The sequence below is a fragment of the Hermetia illucens genome, chromosome 1 (assembly GCF_905115235.1).
Source record: "Hermetia illucens chromosome 1, iHerIll2.2.curated.20191125, whole genome shotgun sequence".
In the NCBI taxonomy this organism is placed as follows: Eukaryota; Metazoa; Arthropoda; class Insecta; order Diptera; family Stratiomyidae; genus Hermetia; species Hermetia illucens.
In genome coordinates this window covers 102,632,481-102,659,957 of record NC_051849.1, presented here as the reverse complement: position 1 = coordinate 102,659,957, position 27,477 = coordinate 102,632,481, and the positions used below count along the sequence as shown (strand labels likewise).

At 40.0% G+C, this 27,477-nt stretch overlaps 1 protein-coding gene across 4 annotated transcripts in view; it reads left to right on the top strand.

Moving 5' to 3' along the window:
* LOC119647323 (pre-mRNA-processing-splicing factor 8) overlaps positions 1 to 25,232 on the top strand; it is a 50,732-nt gene extending 25,500 nt beyond the window's left edge. For 2 of the 4 annotated variants that reach the window (XM_038048252.1, XM_038048250.1), the window contains 15 exons: positions 10,702 to 10,934; positions 10,992 to 11,325; positions 11,379 to 11,807; positions 11,869 to 11,994; positions 12,338 to 12,443; positions 12,505 to 12,815; positions 12,869 to 13,086; positions 13,205 to 14,256; positions 14,320 to 14,512; positions 20,650 to 21,223; positions 21,287 to 21,437; positions 21,502 to 21,678; positions 21,783 to 22,074; positions 22,131 to 22,849; positions 22,926 to 25,151. In XM_038048252.1, the coding sequence (XP_037904180.1) occupies positions 10,721 to 10,934; positions 10,992 to 11,325; positions 11,379 to 11,807; positions 11,869 to 11,994; positions 12,338 to 12,443; positions 12,505 to 12,815; positions 12,869 to 13,086; positions 13,205 to 14,256; positions 14,320 to 14,512; positions 20,650 to 21,223; positions 21,287 to 21,437; positions 21,502 to 21,678; positions 21,783 to 22,074; positions 22,131 to 22,849; positions 22,926 to 25,151 (7,122 nt within the window). In that variant the 5' untranslated portion in view covers positions 10,702 to 10,720. Of the gene's footprint in view, positions 1 to 3,962; positions 4,081 to 10,701; positions 10,935 to 10,991; positions 11,326 to 11,378; positions 11,808 to 11,868; positions 11,995 to 12,337; positions 12,444 to 12,504; positions 12,816 to 12,868; positions 13,087 to 13,204; positions 14,257 to 14,319; positions 14,513 to 20,649; positions 21,224 to 21,286; positions 21,438 to 21,501; positions 21,679 to 21,782; positions 22,075 to 22,130; positions 22,850 to 22,925 lie in introns of those variants that run through there. The other 2 variants (XM_038048251.1, XM_038048253.1) reach the window with 2 other exon arrangements.
* Positions 25,233 to 27,477: the final 2,245 nt, after the last annotated feature.

Below are 27,477 nucleotides of genomic sequence, written 5' to 3'. Positions count from 1 at the left end.
AAGTCCACCCAACTACTGGCCTATGCTGACAATATCGACATCATGGGAAGAACCACCCGAGATGTACAAACTGCCTTCATCCAGATCGAGCAGGCGGCCATTAAGGCGAGATCTTGGGCTGCACATCAATGAAGGCAAGACAAAATATATGGTGGCAACGTCAGCACCGAAGACGAATCAACCAACAACATCAAACCGCACTGGTCAAACACAAACACGAAGAAGAATAAGGATAGGAGAATACAACTTTGAGACCGTTGACAATTTCTCCTATCTAGGGTCGAAAATCACAACCGATGACAACTACGATGATGAAATCCGCGCACGGTTGTTGTCAGCCAACAGAGCCTATTTCAGCTTACAAAGACTTCCGCTCGAAACGTCTCACCATAGGGTCAAAGCTCTTACTGTACAAGACTATGATCTTGCCAATCCTCATGTATTCCTGGGAAACTTGGGTTCTTAGCAAGAAAAATTGCGAACTCTTGGCCGCGTTCGAGAGAAGAATCCTCCGAAGAATTTTTGGCCCCCTACATGAGGATGGACGATTCCGTAGCCTACACAATGACGAAATCTATGAGCGATACCATGACCGTCCGGTTGTGGATAAAATCCGGCTCAATAGGTTACGGTGGGCGGGTCACTTAATCCGTATGGATGAGGATGATCCCACCCGGAAAGTCTATAAGGGCAATATCTATGGTAGAAAAAGAAGACGAGGCAGACCCTGCCTAAGATGGAGCGATGGCGTGGGTCAGGACGCCAGACAGCTTTTAGGGATATCGAATTGGTGGACCTCGGCGCAAAAGGGGGATGTCTGGAGTTCCTTATTAAGGCAGACCTAGACCGGATACCGGTTGTTGCGCCGTTGATGATGATCGTACGGAGTAGCTATATTAGTAAATATTTCTTGGTCAAGTTTGAAAGTTCAGGGTAAAAAATTATTCCTGATTGCCACAATTTCGAAGGACACCCATTTCTAGGATGAATTCTTTTTTCCATGTTTGACGTTGTGACAGTCGGAAGTCTTTCCAGATAAAGTCGTTATCAGCCTTGGTGTCGCCAGCCGCTTAATGATGTGTAATCGAAAATGGTAGTATTTGTTCGTATAATGACTCAAGTTGATATTGAGAACACAGATGAATTCGTGAGCAACACTTCGTCAGGTGATGTACTCCTTACTCCTGGGTTTTGTTTAGGAAATCGAGGGATTCCTATGTTCGACATCCACCTGATGACGAACCGAAGCAGTTAAGAAGCAATTTGCTTCTATTGTTTGTGGTCCATGGAGCTCTCAATTTTGGGAAAGCATCCAAGCGGCAAAATTATGTGATCTGTCGTTCCGTCCAGGAAGAGGCAACTCATCAGACGCTGTCTCACCACTGCCCTGGGAGTAGCTTGGCGAAATCGCTACAAGGTTCATGTTTTTAAGTTTTTCTTTCCAAAGTGACTTACAATCTAAACATATTATTTCTTACTTGTATTTTAGAAATGTAGCTTATTTAACTTAACAACGCGCAAATAAGTCGGAATATTGGAAGCTGGAGGCTTCGGGTATAAAGGTTTTGTGTTCATCTTGTGTGAAAAATTTCCTATGCACATTTTTCCATTCGTACATAGCTATATTGAAGATGTTCCTCGATAAATCGAACTCCCCTGTTCATATGAGTTCACTCTACATGATGACGGCATCTACGAATTGCGACAAATTCACGTGAAATACAAAATTTAGATTTTCTATAACTTTATTAATAATAGTTGTATTTCCTTGAAACTTCAAAACCGTGTTTTATATTAGTTAGAATCGTACCTCTAAAATGGACTGGGGGGTTTTTGGCAAAATTTCTAAAATATAGTAATATGCTTTTCTGAGTGAATCGGTTTTAACAGACAGACGGATAGACAGATATTGAATCGATACTAATAACGCTTCCGCGTAGATCGCGAGAAGGCTGAATTATTGAGATGAGTCGAGTCGAGATTGAGAGCAAATTGTCGAAGAGATTTTATGCTTACTTGCGGTGCACTTCGATCTGGCGGCGGTACTTCTTAGTTTTCCAGTTATATGAGAAACCGGTACAATGTCTCAAGATTCTGCGCTCGAAAGAGTCACGTTTCTTCATAGTTTTGGTAGAATAAGTGATCCATGTAAGGGGTCGGTAACATAAAATAAGTCTTATAAGGACAAAGTCAACTTAGTTTTAGTCTTTAGCCCTACTCTTTTACGAAGAATAAAGGAGATACTACTTACTGCATCGCGTGCTTTGTTGAGAGCGAGCCCAAAGTGGGGATTACATCTTAGATGTTCATGAAATAGCATTCCCAAGTATCTCCTTCTTCATGAATTGCTCACTAATGTATTCCCGATATTGAGCTTTAAGCGTTTAGCTTTTCTCTATATCTAGATCCCATGTATCTAGACTTCTTTCGAAGAGTGATGAATTGTGTTTAAGCTCAATAATTTTTATACGTCAGGTTTTGTATCGTCGGCAAACTGTAACAATTCTGTATCGCTCTCAAGGTTCGGAGTGTCACGTCAGCCATGAATAATGTGTTGGAATATCAACTTCGCACGCTAACATAAGTCAAGTCTGATCATCGGAATAGCGAACTCTTAACCTATTAGTTTCAATATGGGTCTGTTTACCTATACGGAGTCAAAAGCCCTTTCAAGACCTCATGCAAATACTCTACTGTTGGTTTGTCATTGACGTTAAGTCTGCTGCTGACTACGTCGTGAAAGTAGCGTGTTGAGTTCCGGAACCCAAATTGGTGGTTCGGATGCTTTATTTTGATCGCAGTGTTGGACTAACCTCATTGTCAATGCTTTCTGAAAAAGTTTGCCCGAGTTAGAAAGGAGAGAGACAGGCCTGATATTTTCCGGCTTGTAGAAGGTGCTTTTTTGTTAATGCCAACTATCTTCGCTAGTTCTCAGGTGCTGGGAAATTAACCATTGTGCAGTTGTTGGATACTGCAAGAGGAAACTTTATTGATCCCCTAGCAAGGTTTTTAATCATAACGTTTGCTATATTATCTGGCCTGGTTGATTTTTTGCCATTAAGGTTTCTTATGATGGCTGTGAGTTGTGGTAAACTGAAAACGATTATTATGCTCCTCGTTGAGCTGATTGATACCTATCTGTGAAGACCGCGGATGATCAAGGATCCATTCCTCAAGGCCGATTAGGTGGAATGTAGCCCCTTCTCTCTAATGAGAACGGGATGATGTTCGCCGCATGATCTTCAATGCTTTCCGCAAAGATGAGGATCCTTTTCCTTTTTTTCAGAAATCGTAGCAAATGTGGTATATTAATATTGTACTCAGTTATCTGGGGAATCTTAACTTTTTTGGGTGAGTTACTCGGGATGATGATTGTGCCTTTGGGTTTGCCGGAGGGGCACTAACCTTAGATTTTTGATTTTTCTTATTCCTGTGCTGAACAAAATTGAAAGTGTCGCCCCCCTCTTTTCGGACGATGACTTCCAAGCACATCTTGTTATCCTTTTGTTGCTGCTGCTGCTGTTGACCATAATGCGGGATTGAGACTCTGTTCATTTCTGCATGAACGGAATAATTCATAAATATCCCAGACCATGAAGTCGAGAAGAATTTTTTTATATTCCAAACTAGGATTTCTTATTAATTCTTGGGATATTTGTGAGCCTTTCTTTTTCATTCGTTTTTGTCTCTACTTGACAAATTAGTTGATTTGTGTTGGCAGTTCCGCCGGTTACATTGGATTTGGAAAAAAAAACGAATTCAGCCTTCTCTCTGATTCGCTCATCGCTCTTTCTTCACTTGCATGATGAAACTCTCCGATTTTAACAAACTTGAACTCATTGTATTGTTATTATAACTCTTTTCCATCACTGAACTTCACCATAACGAGTTAGCCTTCCATACTTATTTCTGTAATGAAATAGGGTTTTGTAAAAGCACAGATCAGTTTATAATGTTCGATTTAGTTTAAAACTATCGCGAATAAAAGCATGCGACAAATTTCGCTAAAAATATAGGCGGTCACCGAGCGAAGGGAATAATGTGAGACACTTAAATTCAAGGAGCCACATTTAAAGGCAGGTAAGCACTCGCATTTCCTTCCTTTCCTAACTGAAATATATGAATGCTATATAATTAAAATAAAAGAAATTTCTCAGAACTAAACTGAATTGATTCCATTACGCTCAAAGTGATATGAATGCGATTCAAATTTCATCGAATATTCTAATAAACGGTGAATACCAGAATTCGAATTTAAATTGGGATAGAAATGTCATAATTATTCAGCCCCAAATAAACAAAATCATATATTCAGACAGAATTGACTGCCGGTTTATTTTCACTAATGGCGGAAATCACTTCTATGGTGCTATCTAATAAAACTCTCAAAGATCGTTTTTGAAAATAAAACTGTGTGCTTGAAATTATCAGCACTTGAAATTTAACCAAACTGAAACAGGCTGAAAAGCCCGCGCTATGTTGTTTGATGACACAACTCGAGCCAGGAAACTTCAGTAGCCCGGCAACTGGCAGTTACTCATCAAAATATAAAACTCAAAATTAATTTCCGACAGGAGATTTTCGGAAAAAGTGGATTTCCATCGTCCGACGGAATCCAGTTTCTTTGGAATCAGGTTTAAACTGTAAGGATAATTTCAATGTGAGTTTATATTTTTTAAACTTTAGTTGATAATATACGATCGCATCAAATCACAAGAAAAAGGGGTGGCGCAGAATAACCGACCGAATCCCGCTCAAGTGCAAATCCATTTTTTGCGCCCCCGCAAATCTTTAGAAACGTACATTTTATCGCCGCCCAGGTAAAGATGTAATTTTCTATAATATATACTTCGTTACCGTTACACTTTCCTGTTAAAAACTGAAATTGATAAGGCTGACTAGACTGACCCTGACCAATGTGCGAGGCCAGATAAAAGCAGCAGGATCACTCTCAAGACCATTCGACATCAACAACGGTCTACGAGAAGGGGATGTGCTATCAAGCGTCCGCTTTAACCTGGCCCTCGAGAAAGTGATCCGTGATGCCGAGGTAAATGCAAGAGGTACGATCCTCTTCAAGTCCACCCAACTACTGGCCTATGCTGACAATATCGACATCATGGGAAGAACCACCCGAGACGTACAAACTGCCTTCATCCAGATCGAGCAGGCGGCCATTAAGGCGAGATCTTGGGCTGCACATCAATGAAGGCAAGACAAAATATATGGTGGCAACGTCAGCACCGAAGACGAACCAACCAACAACATCAAACCGCACTGGTCAAAGAGGAAGAATAAGGATAGGAGAATACAACTTACCACAAATCACAATCGATAACAGCTACGATGATGAAATCCGCGCACGGTTGTTGTCAGCCAACAGAGCGTATTTCAGCTTACAAAAACTGTTCCGCTCGAAACGTCTCACCATAGGGTCAAAGCTGTTACTGCAAAAGACAATGATCTTGCCTGCCCTCATGTATTCCTCGGAGACTTGGATTCTTAGCAAGAAGAATTGCGAACTTTTGGCCACGTTCGAGAGAAGAATCCTCCGAAGAATTTTTGGCCCCCTACATGTGGATGGACGATTCCGTAGCCTACATAACGATGAAATCTTCGAGCGATACCATGACCGTCAGGTTGTGGATAAAATCCAGCTCAATAGGATACGATGGGCGGGTTACTTAATCCGTATGGATGAGGTTGATCCAGCCGGGAAAGTCTATAAGGGTAATATCTATGGTAGAAAAGAAAGACGAGGCAGACCATGCCTAAGATGGAGCGATGGCGTAGGTGAGGACGCCAGATAACTTTTAGGGATATCGAATTGGAGGTCCTCGGCGCAAAAGGGGGATGTCTGGACTTCCTTATTAAGGCAGGCCTAGACCGGATACCGGTTGTTGCGCCGTTGATGATGATGTTAAAAACTGATTGATTACTTGAAAAGTAACAAGTAACAAACACTAAACCGGATGCTTTCACGTAGATAAGATTCAAATTGCTCGCACATGAAGTGTTAGCCAATCACCGCCTTTTTTTCCGCCCTGTAAGAATTCAATTTTTAAACCATTGTAATAACAAACGAGCGTTCTGAATTGGTTTTGGTAACGGATATGCTAATTTGGCAGGTGAAACTACTATTTCTAACGCGGGGAGTCTGTTATTGAAATTATTTGACAGTGGTTTGGAATATTCAAACATTTTTAGCTTTTCTTCAAGAATTCTTCACTTGGCATACTTTTTGGTCATTTTATTTGGTAGACTGTTTGGAATAACATTAGAATTTAAATAGAAATGCTCGCAAATAGGTTCTGCGGTGATTTGAAATTGTCCCAGTAATATAGCTACTTGAAACCTTTAGATCTCCTCACTATTATCGGATGTAAGTAATAGTTATTTCTCAACATAAATATAAGAAATTATCTTCTCATTCAATTTGCTGTAGGCAAATGTATATTTGAAATACAATTTTCTTTGGCTTAATATGTATCAATTTATCTAACGGAAAATAAAAGAAAAAAATCGGTATCTAGGGCCAACGTTAGAAACAATTCAAGGGCTCGGATGAGTGCATGACGGTTCAGCTTGTACGTAGTTAAAAACTAAATTGTGCCATTTATAGAAATAATTTGCCTATACTGTATCGATAGTAGTCAACCTCATAGGCTTCACACTAGGAGAATATTTGGGTATATCATGGTTTCATTTAGCTCATAGTGTATGTACTTGGAATATGCCCGATCTTCAATTCGATGTAGTACTAACATTTTATCCCTTAGGGAGATGTAATTTGACGCAGAACTTTTTTAATAATAGTAAAATTTGCATTGAACTTTCGAGTATGATGCTATATATTGCAAAATTTTATGGATATAGGATTAACTTAAAGCGGTTCGCAGCAAAGTCTTGAAATACTATAATATATAATATTTGAGCAGATATCGTAACGCAGGTGATTTTTAAGCGTAAATACCATTTACATGGACCACCATATTTTTCTTCAAATTTTTCGGTAGAGTAGTTTCTGAGAACCTTTCCGGATCTCCACACTCCATTCCTTTACTACCGATGTTAAAATTAATATCTGCTTCAAAAGGTATTAATCTGGACCTTTCATTTGATACCCCAAGTTCGGCGGAAAATATAAATAAATTTTTCTCATTCAATGTATGCGTGGGATTTCATAGTTCGGATATGTCCATAAAATTTCCTTTGGGTCGATGTAACCCTTTGGAAAAAAATGCGTGTGATAGACAGGCAGTAAACTAAGTGCTCTGACACGAAATGAATTCCTGTCAAACTTTCCGGGATCATAGAAGGAACGCAAGAATTTTATTAAGGAGGGTCTGTAGTGTATATCCAGAAAAGAATTAATAGACAAAGGGTAGCTTTCTCCATTACAATTGTTGGTTTTAAACGTATGTTAGGAACATTGTCATTTACTGTATACGTGGGGGTTCACAGTCCCGTCCTTTCCACCAAATTTCTTGTCAATAGATATAATCGTTTCTAAGAACAGGCAGACAGTGGATCGATTTTAATAAGGTTTTCTTTTCCAAAAAATCTTTAAAAAATGCGTTATCAATCTGCCCTTCACACGCATGAGTGGCTCTTATTTCAAATTCAGTTTTATAAAACAACCTCCGGGCAGCAATGGGCAACTATTTCCATTATGCGAGTTATTTATGGAGGATGAATTCGAGGAGGCTGGCAGCTGGCCCTCGAGATTCTGGATCAAATATGTGGAAGATACAGTAGCAACCTCCAAAAGAGAAGAAACGAGGACGATTTTTTCTCGAAAAATTGAACGTAGCGCATAGAAACATCGAATTCATCATGGAGATAGAAAAGGAAGGGGAGATTCCTTTCCTAAGTTTAAAAATAATACGAAAAAGAGGGGATTTTGTATTCGGTATTTAAAGGAAACCGACTCAAAGACAACGAACCATCCCATACACCTCAAACTACGATTTCGGCGGCATATAACTTTCTGATCCATAGGACAGCACAACACCGCTCAACGAAAAGTGAAAAAAATGAAACGTACTACATCCTGGACACAGTCAAGAAAAACGGGTACAACAGGAACATCATCGTAAATCGGATCTGAAAAAAACTATGCCACTCCTCAAGACAACAACTGTAAAGTATTTAAACGCACAAATATTTTCACACACACATGTATTATTGGAAGATCTCCGTCAAGATCTATTCCCAATTTTCTCATTTGTGTAGGATTGCAAGCTATGGCAACAAGTTAGTACGTCCACTAATTGCGTGTTACCATGCTCGTCCTACACGTTTAGCTAAACCTCTTCCACGACAATTATGTAATTACATAGTTTTCATCCGATTACGCATTGATAATCAATGAGTCGGAGACACTCTCATTGCACATTCCGAATACAAAATAAGTGAGAGACATAGAGCTCATATTTTGTCTCAGTTTTAGCTTTTTACACATTTCGATTTAACCACTTAACAACAACTTTCGATATTCCTCGAGGGGCCAAGCAAAGAACCAAGGCAATGGGTACCATTAACCTATTTGGGGCTGATACGGAACATCAAAACACAACTGTATGAACGTGGATTCCGGGTTACCTCAACCAGTAGACGGTACTTGCTTACTACTCCGATGCAATCGATTAAAGATAGAAAAGGGTGTACAGAAAATACCGGTATATACAAGATTTCCTCCCCAAACTGCGTCATGATTTATATAGGGCAGACAAAACGGCCAGTTCACACCCGGGTGTTAGAACACATAAAGGAGGCCGAATCCACAACATAAAGTCCGCAATTGCCAAACATATAATAGAATAAGGACACCATTTGTCGTTGGATAATACCGATATATTCAACAAAGTAAACGACAGGAAAGGAAACTAGACCCATACGGAATCCTCCACATTTCAAAAATGCCACTCGAAAAAGGCTAAACACGGACATGGGCAACAACTTTTCCGCATTGGTGCAATTTTTAGGAAAAACTAGAAAAAATCACAATTAGGCTACGATAATTGGAGAAATAGCTTTAAAACCTCATATCATAATGGACAATTTTCAGTTGGTCCACGAAATACGTATTTGTTTATATCTTCTGTATAAAAAGTACTCGGAATTAACTAAAAAAACATAAATTTAAATTTTTTCATAAAAATTTATTTGGGCTCCTTCAAAGTAGTCCCCAATTTGCGTAATACAATTGTGATAACGGCTAACGCAATTTTCTATGCACTTTCCGTAGGCAAAGAGGGTACGGCCTTCAATTCACGCTGTGAATTCTGTTTGATGTTTTCAATTAACTCAAAACGTGTTCCACGGAGTGGCAATTTCAGTTTGGAAAAGAGAAAAAGGTCGCAGGTCATCTATTGTAATGATGCGTTTCAGGAAGTCTGGTCCACGAAAAATCATGTCTTCAGCGATCTTTTTCATATGCTCTCTTTGCAAAAAAAACTAAGCTCCTTCGGAGCCAATCTTGCAGCGACGCGTGTCATATTCAAAATGTTGGTTAAAATTCTGTGAACGGTCATTTTATCAAAGCTCAACCAATTTTCAATCATCAATTTCTTTACTTTTGCGATGTTATCGTCAGTGGTAGAGGTTGAAGGCCGTTCGGAACGAGGCAAATCTTCCACCACTTCAGGCCCTTCTTCAAACTATTTTTACCCCTCGTAGGCTCACATTTTCCACACACACAAGCTCACAGATTGCGCTAATTTTTTCTTTGATAATTGAGGAAATGTGAACCAACTTAAGGAACGAGCATTGGTACGGATTCCTTTTGAGTGCAGCCATTCCCGGGTAGTTTCTATACAGAAGGTATTTTAAATTACTATTAGCCAATAGAGGAAACTATCTTCCCAATCAATGTTTTTTTTTAAAGTTTGATTGACTGATCACTTCCTAATTCACACCATTATCAATCTGGTTTCAGGTCTTCCTTCAAATGGCGCCATTTAGCACCTGCGCCCCTGAGTCCTGTCGCCTTCCTGAAGTCTGATATGCTGACCTCAGCCGTACCTGCTTTTTAAGCAGGGACCACTGTTGGTTGCGGTCTTCCTAATAGACCAATGTTGACCTTGGCTCCACTGCTTGACTTCCCAACTTCTCCCGTCTTTGGTGTAGTCACCTGGCTCCGCGTTATGGAGATATGCCTCCGCCAATGAGCCAGTTTGTGTTCGGTACGGGGTCTCGCGTGTTTGTTGGGCTTGAGCCCGCGTTTGTGACAGAGTGGATAACCTAATCCCACATTAAATTCTGCATATTGCGCCTTAACAGTGTCCATTCCATTGGGAAATTTTGATTTGAATTTTGAGATGACAAGCATTTCGGTATACTATGAGCATATATCTCCAGTTTTATTTTTTGGTAATTCAGTGGAATTCCGATAATTTCTATATCGATTATTCGTATTTCCGGCTAATTCATACAAACTTGCCGGTCCCCAGAGTTAATTTTTTTCATTGCACTCCCGATGATTGGTAATCCCGATATTTCGTACCAAATGATCAGTCCCTTGGCCATAGGAATTATTGTGATTCTAATGTATATAACTGCACGTGCACTTGGAGATTGTGTAATGTCATGAAATCAAAATATGTTCATTCTGAAGCGTTATATGATCCTCTTTATCATAGAGTATGCTTATGTTAAAGGTTTACCTAAAATTAAGTTTCTTTTTCCATTTCATTGCAGATAATAAATAGCCACTAAAATGGCTATACCGCCATATATGTTGCCCCCAAATCCTTGGGCGGCTCAACTAATGGCACAACAGCAAGCATTTGTTGCGGCACATGCACAGCAAGCCATGCACGCTCAGATTGCTTCTCAGATGCAGATGCAAGGTGGAATGCAACCTACCCAATTAGGCCATATCCCAACGCCTAAACCCGATATTGTAAACGAAGAAAAATTACAAGAGAAATGTAAGATTCCAATAATTTTACTTTCACGCTCCATTTACGAATTATCCTCTTCTGCAGCCCTTAAATGGCAGCAATTACAGTCGAAGAGGTTCGCCGAAAAACGTAAGTTTGGATTTGTAGATGCCCAGAAGGAAGACATGCCGCCTGAACATATTCGGAAAATTATTCGAGATCACGGTGACATGACCAGCCGTAAATATCGCCACGACAAGCGAGTATATTTGGGCGCATTGAAATATATGCCTCATGCTGTCTTAAAACTTTTGGAAAACATGCCAATGCCTTGGGAACAAATTCGAGATGTACAAGTTTTGTATCACATCACCGGGGCTATTACGTTCGTGAATGAAATACCTTGGGTTATAGAGCCTGTATACATTGCTCAATGGGGGTAAGATACTTTGAATAATATGTGTTTCCGTTACAAAACCAAAATAATTACAGAACAATGTGGATTATGATGCGTCGAGAAAAACGAGATCGTCGTCATTTCAAGCGTATGAGATTCCCACCTTTCGATGACGAAGAACCGCCACTAGATTATGCTGACAACGTCCTTGATGTTGAACCATTGGAAGCTATTCAAATTGAATTAGATCCCGAGGAAGATGGAAGTGTTGAAAAGTGGTTCTATGAACACAAACCTCTAATCGGAAGCCCACACGTCAATGGTCCCACATATCGTAAATGGAACTTGACTTTGCCTCAAACGGCGACACTCTACCGTCTAGCTAACCAGCTGCTTACTGATCTCGTTGATGACAATTTTTTCTATTTGTTTGACCCGAAAAGTTTCTTCACCGCCAAAGCTTTGAATATGGCTATTCCAGGTGGTCCCAAATTCGAACCGTTGATTAAGGATCATAACGTAGGGTAAGTTTTATTGCTCTGCTTTACCAGTAGCTGAAATAATCTAATTCCTCTCCTCTTTCAGTGATGAAGACTGGAACGAATTTAATGATATCAATAAAGTCATCATCAGACAACCCATCCGCACAGAATATCGCATTGCGTTTCCATATTTATACAATAATATGCCGCATTTCGTTCATTTGTCATGGTGAGTTAGTGTCAAATATTTCTGAACTTGAATGTCCACAGATATCAACTAGCACGCTACGAGTTGAGCGGCTAAAGCTGTAAGCATGTGGTAGATTAACCAAATCCAATAAGAAAATTTACTACGAATTGCGATTCAAATAACATCTTTTGGAGTAGCCTGCCTCTGACGAGAATTCAATAGAATGTTTGAATTTTCTGCTGAAGGCTACATACATGACAAACATATTCCCTAAACTAAAAGAAAAATTTTGGGAACCAGATATCATAACTTTCCAGAGACCAAAGAACGTTCTTTCATTTACTGTTAAATAAAAACAGAATTTTGAATTACACCTCCCTAGGTATCATACACCAAATGTTGTTTATATTAAAACTGAGGATCCTGATCTACCCGCGTTCTACTTCGATCCACTTATCAATCCAATTTCCCATCGTCATGCAGTCAAGGTGGGTAAAATTCTAATAAAATTACACTACAAAAGTTTTTTTAGAATAAGTTTTCTTCCAGATCCCTGAACCAATGCCTGATGATGACGAGGAGTATACCCTTCCCGAAGAAGTCCAACCTTTTCTTCAGGACACTCCACTTTACACGGACAACACAGCAAATGGTATCGCTCTCCTGTGGGCACCGCGTCCATTCAATTTAAGATCTGGTCGAACGCGACGTGCCATTGACATACCGCTTGTTAAATCGTGGTATAAGGAGCACTGTCCTCCTGGACATCCAGTAAAAGTTCGAGTGAGCTATCAAAAATTGTTGAAGTATTATGTACTGAATGCATTGAAACATCGACGGCCAAAGCCACAGAAAAAGCGGTAAGTTCTTGAAAAACATGTGAAAATTGGCTTGACTTGTGTTTGCTTTTTAGTTACTTGTTCCGCTCCTTCAAAGCAACTAAGTTTTTCCAAACAACCACATTGGATTGGGTGGAAGCCGGTTTACAAGTTTGTCGCCAGGGTTACAATATGTTGAACCTTTTGATACATCGTAAGAATTTGAATTATCTTCATTTGGATTACAATTTCAATCTTAAACCCGTGAAAACGCTGACTACGAAGGAGAGAAAAAAGTCTCGTTTCGGAAATGGTGAGTTGAAGGACCTTTTATTGTATTTATAGTAAATCATGTAAATTATACATTTCATGATGTGTTTTATATTGAATCGATAACTGTCTAAAGCAGTTTCTTCTCTTAACTTTGACAGCATTCCATCTCTGTCGAGAAATTCTACGGTTAACAAAGCTTATCATCGATTCACATGTGCAGTATCGGCTAAACAATGTCGACGCTTTCCAACTCGCTGATGGACTACAATATATTTTTGCTCATGTTGGGCAACTTACTGGAATGTATCGCTACAAATACAAACTCATGCGTCAAATTCGTATGTGCAAGGATCTCAAACACTTGATTTACTATAGATTTAACACAGGACCAGTTGGTAAAGGGCCTGGATGCGGATTTTGGGCACCGGGATGGCGAGTATGGCTGTTTTTCATGCGCGGTATCACTCCTCTCTTAGAGCGTTGGCTCGGTAATCTTCTGTCCCGTCAGTTCGAAGGACGTCATTCAAAGGGGGTTGCCAAAACAGTGACTAAACAAAGAGTTGAATCGCATTTCGATTTAGAATTGCGTGCGTCTGTAATGCATGATATCGTCGATATGATGCCAGAAGGAATAAAACAAAATAAGGCTCGTACGATCTTACAACATCTTTCGGAAGCCTGGAGATGTTGGAAAGCCAACATCCCATGGAAAGTCCCTGGTTTGCCGATCCCAATTGAGAACATGATCCTACGTTACGTGAAAATGAAAGCCGATTGGTGGACAAACACAGCTCACTATAATCGGGAGAGAATTCGCCGTGGGGCTACAGTCGATAAAACTGTATGCAAGAAGAATTTGGGTCGCCTGACTCGATTATACCTAAAGGCTGAACAAGAAAGACAACACAATTATCTTAAAGATGGTCCTTACATTTCTCCAGAAGAAGCCGTTGCTATCTACACAACTACGGTGCACTGGTTAGAATCGCGTCGATTTGGACCTATACCTTTTCCACCGCTTTCATATAAGCATGACACAAAATTGTTAATTCTGGCTTTGGAACGATTGAAAGAAGCTTACAGTGTGAAATCCAGATTAAATCAAAGTCAGCGAGAAGAATTAGGTTTGATTGAACAGGCCTACGACAATCCGCATGAAGCATTATCTCGTATTAAGCGTCATCTTTTGACACAGCGAGCTTTCAAGGAGGTTTGAAAATCAAATCTTATTCAAATATTTGTGCATAAATTACTTTTCATTTTTAAATTTCAGGTGGGCATTGAATTCATGGATTTGTACAGTCATTTGATTCCAGTGTACGACGTTGAGCCTTTGGAGAAAATCACTGATGCTTATTTAGATCAATATTTGTGGTATGAAGCGGATAAACGAAGACTGTTCCCACCGTGGGTGAAACCAAGTGACACGGAACCACCACCGTTGCTGGTCTACAAATGGTGCCAAGGTAATTGAATTTTTAGTATTTTAGTGTTGATTTTCCAACCTGACCTCATTTTGTAAACATTTCGAATGTGTGATTTGTGGCAATGGGATTTGTACTTGAATATCCCCTTGTTGCAAACCCCACGTTTGAGGTGGTTTATTTGCAATCGACAAGAAAAAATTCTCTCTCTATGCTTTTGCTTAAACTACAAAGAATCCCTTTTGGAAGTTGTAGCAAAGTTTTTTCTTCTGGTTTTGAAATTTATTCTAGATCCAATATTCCTTTAGACGTGAGACCTTAGCCGTAGTTACAAAATGATATGATGTCTTCATCGACTTAATCTGTCCAGCTCTTTCCGGACTTGTTGATCTTCGTTCGTGTATTCTCTATCCGAATACCCTTTTGAGTTTCTGAAATCATTTTCATCTATGTTAGTATGCGATAAGCGCATTAAAGCTTTCAAAATTTAACTAACCTGGATATCTCAATTTCGCCGAATGTTTGGTTGGTTGATTGTTCTTCTAAGAACCCTTCTTGTTGTTGTTGATTTCCGAAGTTACAGAATCTACGGCCAAAAATACTTGCCCTGAGATGCAGAACCTTGCAGTCACATCCTGCATTGGTGCGAGAATAAAACAGCCCATTGCTCCATCGTCCAAATTGCAGACCAATGGGCTGTCAAGCCCCCTTCAGCTAGATATCTTTTTACTTTCCTCTCCACTGATTGATATTGACCGCCCGAAATTTTTTGTAAGTATTGTGCCAGCTGAGCTGTATTCGGATGCCGATTTCTCAATGATGATGACAACATAACAATCACCTCGTTGAAATGTAGCACGTTTTCGTCAGGGCCCGCCTTGTATATCCTCCAGTCCATTGCCACGATCACAACGACCCAAGGACCGACCGATATAACGTGGACTACTTGACGTCCCCGTCTAACGGAATATCCCAGCTTCGTTTATGTATCGCAATGTGGTTGGTTGTGATGCCCCTCATTGCAGTTGATGTGGCTTTAGGTCGGTCACTCACATAAGCATTGAATTCCGCTTCCTAATTGTAAGAAACGCATCATCTTGTAGAATATTTATTTTAAACATATGCCCAGCTAGTGAATTAGGCCCGGTCAGAATGCCTACAATATTTCTTCAAATCTTCCTGCTTATCGTTTGGATAAACTATTTAGTATGTGTGTTTCTGTTTGCTGCATTTTATGAGAAACTTGTCTAGCAGCGTTAACCAATACACTCCTTGCATGGCAGAAATTGAAATCTCACTTGCTAAGTCATTCAAAATTTCATTTTCCTCTATATTATACTGTCCAGATATTCAGTGGTTCGTCCTATTGAACATAAATATAGAGTTTAAATGATTTCTGCATTGTGGATGATTTCTGAGATGATCAATGAGCTGGTCAACGCATCCAGGGCGTTTGATTGATTTTGCTTCAGAATGGTATTTTGTTTTTTAGCTATCGATGTAAAAGGTTTCAGAATATTCTGATACGCCTTCTTCTGTTTCGTCCTAGTTTCCTCTACATTTGAGGGGGGTAGCATCCCTTTTTTGCTTCTCTCATGATGTAGCGACAGTAACCTCTGATCCACTTAACTAAACTGTCGGTAACGGTCGGGTAGTACCAATAAGTTTAGGGAGGGCGCAAAATTGAACATCCTTTCAATGTCCACGAATATCTTCACCCCCTACTCACCTTTAAGGGTTGTCTTCTCTATCTTGGAATCCAAGAAGTAGATAACGGACTCACTAGACTTTCCAGGCTTGTAAGCTTTCTATCGCCAAAAGACTTTATTAGACGGCTAGGAAGCTGCGCTTTATATTCCGAATCCAATAATCCTCTTTGTATTACATTTTATTCGCCCGCATTATTCAGATTAAATTTAAGTAACGGTGTTCTTGTCTTCAACTTCCACCGAGGATTTCGCACTTGATTGTGTAGCAACTTCCGTGTACCCATGAACTTCGGCTTCTTTCGCTGCTTTCAGCTGGAGTTCACGGTCTCCGCCTCACATGAATCTGCTTTCACGTTTTGGAAGATTTAGGCAACAGTGTCGTCGATAAGGTTGGTGCTAGTCGGTTTCCATATTCTCCTATTATGGGAATTCGCGAATTCAATATCCGTAGCCTCCATTTTCATGTTATGAGCACTAATCGTGGAAAGAAATATATTTTTTTTCAAATGAAAGTAGAAACTTATTACATGCTTTGACGATTGTGCAATGATAAATTGATTTACCAATCTTGTCATCGATGCTACAGTTAACACACCTGAATCTTTGTAATTTTTACTACACGTCTTCTTCTAAAATCAATTAGGAAAAAAATATTGATTCGGAAAACTGGCTGAGGATATCATATACTCAACAGAGGAGTGACAAGGAGATATACAGACGGAAGTCGCATTTTCGCATTTTTTTTTTTTGGTCAAATGAAAGGGCTCAATTAGTACTTTGGTGTTTGTAACAAAGTTATAGCAGATTAAGATTCTCATTTTGTCGTTATCAAATTAAAGTAAAAAGTCCAACATACGCGTGTATGATGAAAGTATTCTGATAAACTGAAAATTATTTAGCTTTACGTACTTAGTGTAGTGTAAAACAGTCCCACGTATCGTTAGATAAATAATATGTATGGGGTGAATGGCAACACATATATAATGTAGGTACATTCGCAATGCACTAATTTTAGCCGTTTCCAAATCAATCAAACAAGATCTTATGAACACTTCGATCAACTTGCTCCCAGGGCAGGGGTGAGGAAGCGTCTGAAGAGTTGCCTGGCGACCGAAATTTCAGGGTTGGTTCTGAAAAGCGCATATTGCATTTTCAAAAAAGGTGAAAGCTAATAAAGCCCTATGTACACCATTGGACTATCATATATTGTTTGATATATCATGGAGACTGTATTTCCCGGTCGTTCCTCGATGTTCCATCTTATCAATCTTGGGGTTTTGAAATCACCGAGCAATATATTGGTTTCTGTTAATTTGCGAAGTTGATATTCTATCCAATCCACGGTTTGTGGGATCGTTTTCTTCCGGTCAAATTTGGGTCACAGCTTTGTCTTCAGTGTGGCGAAAGCCCGATGAAATGGACATTTAAATTATATTGTGTGTACACTTAACGTCAATTGCGATTTCCCTTCAATCACTCTATGACCTATCATTCGATTTTCACCAGCAATTGAGAGACCACGGGATGGATGTTTTTTACGGCTTTATACCTTATTAAAGTCGATTCAATGTGTGTTTGTCACACTCGATTTACATGGAAACGATTGAATCTATTATCACGAATTTTGGTGAAAACGTGTGATCTGTGAATTCTTTTATATATAGCACGTGGCGACATTTTGTGTTGAGTTTGAAGAGGGATACATACCAAACGGGGTGTACATTTTTTTTTCATATAATATGGTCATGTGCGGTATCAAATGAAAGGGCTCAATTGGTACTTACGAAAATAATTGTTTCTGATATTGAGTGAAAAATGGAGGAATTTTGTCTGTCCCAAAAAGTGAAGCAGATCTCAGAACCTATCCAACCAAAAAATCTGAAAAGAAATCACAGTGGTGCATCCCTAAGAAATCTAGGCTTCAAAATACATCCGGTTCCGATATCTGCACAAATAAAGTTAATAATAGAATATTTACATATTTTAGTAATTTAGCCTGTAACCCCCTTAATATTATCCTAGAAGTACAAAATTTGGCAATGATGTAAGGGATAACATGGGGCACAATTTGGTTTGAAGAAAATTCACCTATTATCAACAAAGTTAGTTTTTCCTGTTTTTAAATAAAACACTGAAGGTCTGTAGGGTACAAATTATAAAAAGTTGTTTAAAAGATACATATGTGGGTACACATTCTGAAAGGTAAAGAGAAAAGGGTAAAATGTCGACATGGTAGGAATGTTCTTCTAATTTTTGGGTTAATGGCCACCAAGTATCAGTGGTGCGGTCCCTATATTTGTCAGCGAGTTTTTTAATTAGCCTCGATGCACAATTCCCCTCGTCTGTGTTCATCAATTTTGACGATTCTTTCGCAATATTTCCAAGCTCTCCCATGCGTCCAAGGTGTAAGGCTTCTTCACTTGTCGCACCAGCTCCAGATTTGGCCTCGTCACAGAATGACACTCCTCGATGACGTGCATCGCAATCGATGAACGCACCGTCTTGGTTTCTCATTTTTCCACCTTCTCTACTTCCTTTAAGTGTTCTTGGAACCTAGTCGTGATGAGGCGTTTTGTTTGGTCAATGTAGAGCATCTCGTAATCATTGCAGTTGATTTTGTAAATTCCACTTTTTCCTCTTCAGTTAATGGGTCGTTTTCACTTCCTAATTGTCATTTAAGTGTTGCGTCTCTGTTGGATCCGACCACTCTTATATTATATTTTCCTAGAAAGGATTTCATTCTATAAAAGTATTTGGATAATGGTATGCTCACTCATTTTGTATCGGCTATAGTGCTTTCTTGTTCGAAGAATATTGAGTGTTGGCTCTTCCATATCTGGTTTTGTTTTTTCTTAATCAGTTTTTCTATCATTTCGACGGTGTAACCATTCTTGATTGTTGTATCAAGTATTAACATCCTTTCTTTATGGAAGCCATCATTGTTTAAAGGGTATGTGCAGAGCCGGTGTACCATTGTATTGTAGGCAGCTATTTTTTGTGTTACGGTATGAGCCAAAGTTGCTCGTATGGTTTTTTGAGTCGCCGTGGGTTTTCTATATATCTTGAATTCGAGTTTTCCGCTGTTGTTTTTTATTCGTAGGTCCAAAAATGGTAGAGATCAATGTTATTCCTTTTCCATTGTGAATTGGATCTTCGGGTGTATCCTATTAATTTCTGTAAACGTATTGTCGACCTTGTCCTTTTCCACTATGGCAAATATATCATCGATATATCTGAACCAAATCCTCGGCATTATCCCCTTTTCTTAAGTAATTGATTCTACGTATGCCATAAACATTTCCGTCACCAGTGGTGATATTGGGTTGCCCATGACTCCTGCTGTTGTTTTATAGAATTTCCCAAGAAATGTAAAATAATTTTCGGTCATACATACATAACTATTTTTAAATATGTTGGATTTGTAGCTATATACGGATGGAAAAATGTGCGTAGAAGTTTCTCACATAAGATGAACGCAAAACTTTTACACCCGAAGTGCGAGCTTCCGATATTCCAACCTGTTTTCAAATATATTTGAAGACCCATTTTTAAGGTTTTGTGTAAACATAAAACCTTATTAAAATCGGTTTACTGTCTGTCCGTCACACGCATTTTTCTAGGAGACGGCTACAGCGATTGGCCTACCATTTACTTGGTAGAAAGTTGGGAACTGTGAACGCTCACGCATATAGTGAGTTACATCCTTTTACGTCGAATTTAAGGGGGTCCCCATACATGCAAAAGGGGGGTGTACATTTTTTTTTCATCAAATATAGTCATGTGGGGTATCAAATTAAAGGTCTCGGTTAGTTCTTTTCGAGGCTGGTCTTGTTGAAAATTTGTTGAAAAGGTGGGGAGTGCGGGGGGTTGAAAGTGATCATTTTTTTAACGAACCCATTCTCAGAAACTACCCAACCGAAAAATCTGAAAAAGTGCCTAGGCTCCGAAATACCCTCCATACCGATACCTGTTCAAATAAAGTTATTGATAGTACATAACTATAATTTTTAGTAATTGACAGGAAAAGCCCCCTTAAGTTCACCCTAGAATCACAAAATTCTGCAGCAATGTAGACTACAGCATAGAGCATGATCCCGCCAAATTTGGTGAAAATCGCATTATTACTAATAAAGCTATACTAGGTCAAAACTGTCGCTTCTCTGCAAATTCAAGACTATGAATGTCAATATCACTTGAAAGTGGAAATTTTCACATAATATATGCACATTTTACGTGCTACATGCCAATGGGACGAATGCACACTCAAATCTCTTTATAAAAGAAATACACAAAACCTTTCATACCTGAAGTGTCTAGCTTCCGGTTTCCCGACTTATTTCAATATATTTCGTTCCAAGAGGTTCTACAGATACTCATCTAGATACTAGTTTAGATTAAGTGGTTTCATCCACGTACAAAATTCTGTAATGCATGTGCTAATTTAATTTCAAATATACATTTTGCTTGCAGGAATAAACAATCTACAAGATGTTTGGGACGTATCTGAAGGCGAATGCAATGTTCTCCTCGAATCTCGCTTTGAGAAATTATACGAGAAAATCGATTTGACGCTCCTCAATCGACTCCTCCGTTTAGTAGTCGACCATAACATTGCCGATTATATGACTGCCAAAAACAACGTTGTCATTAATTACAAAGACATGAATCATACCAACAGTTATGGCATTATTCGAGGGTTACAATTTGCGTCATTCATCGCACAATATTATGGCCTCGTGTTGGATTTATTGGTGTTGGGCTTACAAAGAGCCAGTGAAATGGCAGGACCACCACAAATGCCGAATGACTTCTTGACTTTCCAAGACACTGCAACAGAAACACAACACCCTATTCGACTATATTGTCGATATGTTGACAGAATTCATTTGTTCTTGAGGTTCACAGCTGAAGAGGCGAGAGATTTGATTCAGAGGTATTTGACTGAACACCCCGATCCAAACAATGAAAATATAGTTGGATATAACAATAAGAAGTGCTGGCCTCGTGATGCGCGTATGCGATTGATGAAACATGATGTTAATTTGTGAGTTTTTTTGTGTTCAATTAAACATTTTTTTATTCTTAATGTAATTTCCCGGAATTACAGGGGGCGTGCAGTTTTCTGGGATATCAAAAACAGGCTTCCCCGCTCTGTCACTACCATCAACTGGGAAAACACATTTGTATCAGTTTATTCCAAAGATAATCCGAATTTGCTTTTCAATATGTGCGGATTTGAGTGCAGAATCCTACCCAAGGTATAGTTCCGTGAATTATGTATTTCGAATTGTAATGCTAATGATTTCTGGAATTATTTTTCAGTGCCGTACTCAACATGAGGAATTCACACACAGAGATGGCGTGTGGAATCTTCAAAATGAAGTTACAAAGGAGAGAACAGCACAGTGTTTCCTCCGCGTGGACGATGAGTCTCTGGGTCGTTTCCACAATCGAGTTAGGCAAATCTTGATGGCGTCTGGATCAACTACATTCACAAAAGTAATTTACCGTTTCTTCTGGATTTTTTTTTTACATAAAGCACTTGATGATTTGAACAAAATGAGAAATATCAATCATCTACGGTTTTTCTAATTTTATTCTAGATCGTCAACAAATGGAATACCGCGCTCATTGGATTGATGACATACTTCCGAGAAGCCGTAGTAAATACGCAAGAATTACTCGATCTTCTTGTGAAATGTGAAAATAAGATTCAAACGCGAATTAAAATTGGGTTGAACTCGAAAATGCCTTCCCGTTTCCCGCCCGTTGTCTTTTATACTCCCAAGGAACTGGGTGGTTTGGGAATGTTAAGTATGGGACACGTTCTGATCCCACAGTCCGATCTCCGCTGGTCAAAGCAGACAGATGTTGGAATTACACATTTCCGATCAGGTACGCCACAATTCCTTTATTTTTGGACGATTAACGATCTTATTTTTGCTTCGAAGGTATGTCTCACGATGAGGATCAATTGATTCCTAATTTGTATCGTTACATTCAACCATGGGAAAGTGAATTTATTGATTCCCAACGGGTTTGGGCTGAGTACGCCTTGAAGCGACAGGAAGCAAACGCACAAAATCGACGATTAACGTTAGAGGATTTGGAAGACAGCTGGGATCGTGGAATTCCAAGGATCAACACACTTTTCCAGAAAGATCGCCACACATTGGCCTACGATAAAGGTTGGCGTATTCGAACTGAATTCAAACAGTATCAAGTTTTGAAACAGAATCCTTTCTGGTGGACGCATCAGAGGCACGATGGAAAGCTCTGGAATTTGAATAACTATAGAACTGATATGATTCAGGCTCTGGGAGGTGTTGAAGGAATTTTAGAACACACCCTCTTTAAGGGAACATACTTTCCTACGTGGGAAGGTTTGTTCTGGGAGAAAGCATCTGGTTTTGAAGAGTCGATGAAATACAAAAAACTAACCAACGCTCAGCGTTCGGGTTTGAATCAAATTCCAAATCGTCGCTTCACGCTGTGGTGGTCGCCAACAATAAATCGAGCCAATGTATACGTTGGTTTCCAAGTGCAACTGGATTTGACTGGTATTTTCATGCATGGCAAAATTCCTACGCTGAAGATTTCACTTATTCAGATATTCCGTGCTCACTTGTGGCAGAAAATTCACGAGTCGATAGTTATGGATTTGTGTCAGGTGCGTTGAATCTTTCACTATTTCCTTATTCATGATTTTCTTACCCATGGAAATTATATTTTCTCCTCTTTTTTAGGTGTTTGATCAAGAATTAGATGCACTCGAAATCGAAACAGTACAAAAAGAAACTATTCACCCACGTAAGTCATACAAGATGAATTCTTCATGTGCTGACATCCTGCTGTTCCCTGCATACAAATGGAATGTGTCGCGACCATCGTTACTTGCTGATACAAAAGACACCATGGACAACACAACCACTCAGAAATATTGGTTGGATGTACAACTTCGTTGGGGGGATTACGATTCACACGATGTTGAACGTTATGCGCGTGCTAAATTCTTGGATTACACAACCGACAACATGTCAATCTATCCATCGCCAACTGGAGTGTTGATTGCCATTGACCTGGCATACAATTTACATTCGGCATACGGTAATTGGTTCCCTGGTTGTAAGCCACTGATTCAACAAGCTATGGCTAAGATTATGAAGGCAAATCCTGCGCTGTATGTATTAAGGGAGCGCATACGCAAAGCTTTACAGCTTTACAGTTCAGAACCCACGGAACCCTATTTGTCATCTCAAAACTATGGCGAGTTGTTCTCGAATCAAATTATCTGGTTCGTTGACGACACGAATGTATACCGTGTAACTATCCACAAAACATTTGAAGGCAATTTGACCACAAAACCAATCAATGGAGCCATTTTCATTTTCAATCCACGTACCGGCCAACTTTTCCTTAAAATTATCCACACATCTGTATGGGCAGGCCAAAAACGTTTAGGTCAGTTAGCCAAATGGAAAACAGCTGAAGAAGTGGCCGCTTTAATTCGGTCGCTGCCAGTCGAAGAACAGCCTAAACAAATTATTGTAACCCGAAAGGGAATGTTGGATCCACTTGAAGTGCATTTACTTGATTTCCCAAACATTGTCATCAAAGGTTCTGAACTGCAGTTGCCATTCCAAGCGTGCTTGAAAGTGGAGAAATTCGGGGATTTGATTCTAAAAGCCACCGAGCCTCAGATGGTGTTGTTCAATTTATATGACGATTGGTTGAAGACCATCTCCTCTTATACAGCGTTCAGTCGATTGATCTTGATTCTCAGAGCTCTCCATGTCAACACTGAAAGAACTAAGATCATACTTAAACCAGATAAAACAACAATTACTGAAGTCCATCATATTTGGCCAACATTAACGGACGAGGAATGGATCAAGGTTGAAGTACAGCTGAAGGACCTTATTCTAGCCGATTACGGAAAGAAAAACAATGTGAACGTTGCATCCTTGACGCAATCAGAAATTCGTGATATTATCTTGGGTATGGAAATTTCAGCGCCATCGGCACAACGACAACAGATTGCTGAAATTGAAAAGCAGACGAAAGAACAAAATCAGTTAACAGCAACTACGACTCGCACGACAAACAAACATGGTGACGAAATCATCACTTCGACTACGTCTAATTATGAAACTCAAACATTCAGTTCAAAGACAGAATGGCGGGTTCGAGCCATTTCCGCTACGAATTTACATTTGCGTACGAACCACATCTATGTAAGTTCTGACGACATAAAAGAGACTGGATACACATACATTTTACCTAAGAATATACTAAAGAAATTCGTGACAATATCCGATTTACGAGCACAGATTGCAGGTTACTTATATGGAGTCAGTCCACCTGATAATCCACAGGTGAAAGAGATAAGATGCATTGTGATGCCACCGCAGTGGGGAACACATCAGACTATTAATCTCCCGAATCAATTACCATCTCATCAGTATCTGAAAGACATGGAACCACTTGGTTGGATTCACACCCAACCAAATGAGCTGCCGCAACTGTCACCCCAAGACATAACAACGCATGCAAAAGTCATGTCCGAAAATCCAGCCTGGGATGGCGAAAAGACTATTATAATCACATGTTCATTCACACCTGGTTCATGTTCTCTAACTGCTTACAAGCTAACACCATCCGGGTTCGAATGGGGTGCCAAGAACACTGATAAAGGCAACAATCCCAAGGGGTATTTACCCTCGCATTATGAACGTGTCCAAATGTTACTTTCTAATAAATTCCTTGGGTTCTTCATGATTCCCGCGCAAGGCAGTTGGAATTATAACTTTATGGGAGTGCGCCATGATCCGAATATGAAGTACGAATTGCAATTGGCTAATCCAAAGGAGTTTTATCATGAAATCCATCGTCCTTCACATTTCTTATTATTTTCGAACTTGGAAGATGCCGGCGATGGAAGTGGCGCCGATAGAGAAGACGTATTTGCGTAGAACAATTAAGTTGTAAGTTATATAAGTTTTATCTGTACAGAACATGGGAGTAATATGAAATAAAGATTAAAGAAATAATAATTATTATCTCTAAATAGAAGATTAAAATATGTGGCTACTACAACCCCAAATGTAGACCAAAACGCGTCAATCACACTTACGCGCTACCGTTGTTGGTCCCTGACAATGTGCTTCAGTCCCTCTCCCTGACTTTCTGCGAAACTTGCACATTTTGTCCACTGTTTTGCGTAACGCGGTTCTGGGATGGCCTGTTCACCAGTCATCAAGCGATAATGGCATAGCCCCCAATGAATTAGTCGTCTTTTCTCAATGTGTGTCCTAGCCACTGCCTTCTGATCACCACATCTACGAGTATTTGGCTCGTCTGCCGGGAAAGTTTTTCATTTATTATATCTCAGGCCAAAATATCCCGATAATACGACGCAGATATAAATTGATGAGGGCTTGAAGCTTTCGAGTAGCAATGGCGGTAATTTTCCATTTACTATTCCCATACACAGCCCCTGTTCATCGAATTAGGACTCAATTTTTTTTTAAATGAAATGTAAAATAAACAAGTCCGAAACCGGAAGCTCGACGCTTCAGGTATGAAAGGTTTTGTTGATTTCTTGTGTAAGAATATTTGGATACACGATGGTTCCATTTATGATATATATATAGCTCGACGTGTGTATACGTTGAAATATTCAATTCGATGTGGTGGGGGAGAAGCTACAGCTTCTGAGCACTCAAGCCGTGTTGACCCATTGTACTCGCCACCCCCGTCTAACGGAATATTCCGGATTCGTTAACGTATCGCAGGATTTCCGTTAGAGGATGTGATGCTACCCGTCCCGACTGGAAAACGTCGGCACCAAAGGTCTGATGCCTGATGCGTCCATAGGCGGGGCATTCACATAAGAAATGCTCCGTGTATTCCGCTTCCTCATTACAGGAGGGGCACGTATCATCTTGAGTAATTCCTATTCTGAATATATGCTCAGCTAGTGAATTATGGTCTGTCAGAATGCCCACAATACATCTGCGAGTTCTGCTTTTCGACAGGATAAACTTTGCGGTACGCATGTTCGGTTCTGGCGGGGGAAGTTCGGTGTGTCGAGCAGCATTTAGGCGCTGCCACCTGTCATTGTGGGAAGCTTGTTCCCAGTTTTTGAAAACAGACTTAGCCAATGCTACTGATACTCCAATTGCTGGTTTCGGTCCCGGCATAGGGGAGATTGACCCCTCTTTCACTAAAGCATCCGAGATTTCATTTCCCTCTACGCCACAGTGACCAGGTACCCAGCGTAGTTCCATCGTATTGAATCTAGAGATAGAGTTCAACCGGTTTCTGCATTCCTGAACGATTTTCGAGGTGATCAAAGAACTACTCAACGCCCCCCCTCGGCTTGGCTATCATTGCAGATTGCGATGCGCCTGCCCTTCAACCGCTCGTCAATCACCCAGTTTGCCGCCCTTAGGATCGCATAAACTTCGGCTTGAAAAACCGTTGCATATTGTCCCAAGGATTTTATTCGAGAGGTACACTCCGGCTCCAGAACCCTCTTCTGTTTTTGAGCCATTGGTGTAGAAGACTTCCGAATATCCCGCCACGCATTCCTCTGGGACTTCCCAGTTCTCTCTACGCTTCAGGGTAACTTCATATCTTCTACCAAACAGATGTATGGGGACACGAGAATCGGAAGGCATTGTAAGAACTGAATTCAGTCCTCCCAGTAACTCTTCCAAAGCTCTGTGCCCCCACATCCGTTGTTTCCCCGTAGATCTAATCAAATTAGTCTATGAGCTGCTCTCGTTGCAGTGCTTTCAATAAATGTATCCAGGGTCTGCAAATTGAGTAGTGCATTCAGAGCTGCGCCGGATGTCGGGCTCGTGGCACCAGTGATACCCAGACATACAGTTCTTTGCAGTGCGGCTAGTTTACGGTGAAAACCTTTCTATCTCACCTTAATCCACCACACTACGGATGCATATACGAACATCGGCCTAATGATGGCAACGTATATCCACATTACCACATGAGGCCTGCGTCCTCATGCCGAGGCAAAGGCCTGTCTGCACAGCGCATAAGCTGTGAGAGCTCGTTTCATCTTTGCATCTACATGTTTGTTCAAAAGAAGTTTTTTATCTAGAGTGACCCAGATATTTCACTTCTTTGAAGAGTTGAAGGATAGTACCCTCATCTCAGGGAGGCAAAGTCCATCCAGTTTTCTTCTTTTTGTGAATAATACCATTGTGGTTTTATTTGGATTAACTGAAAGAATATGTCTGAGGCACCAACTGTCTATCAAATCAACGGCAGGAA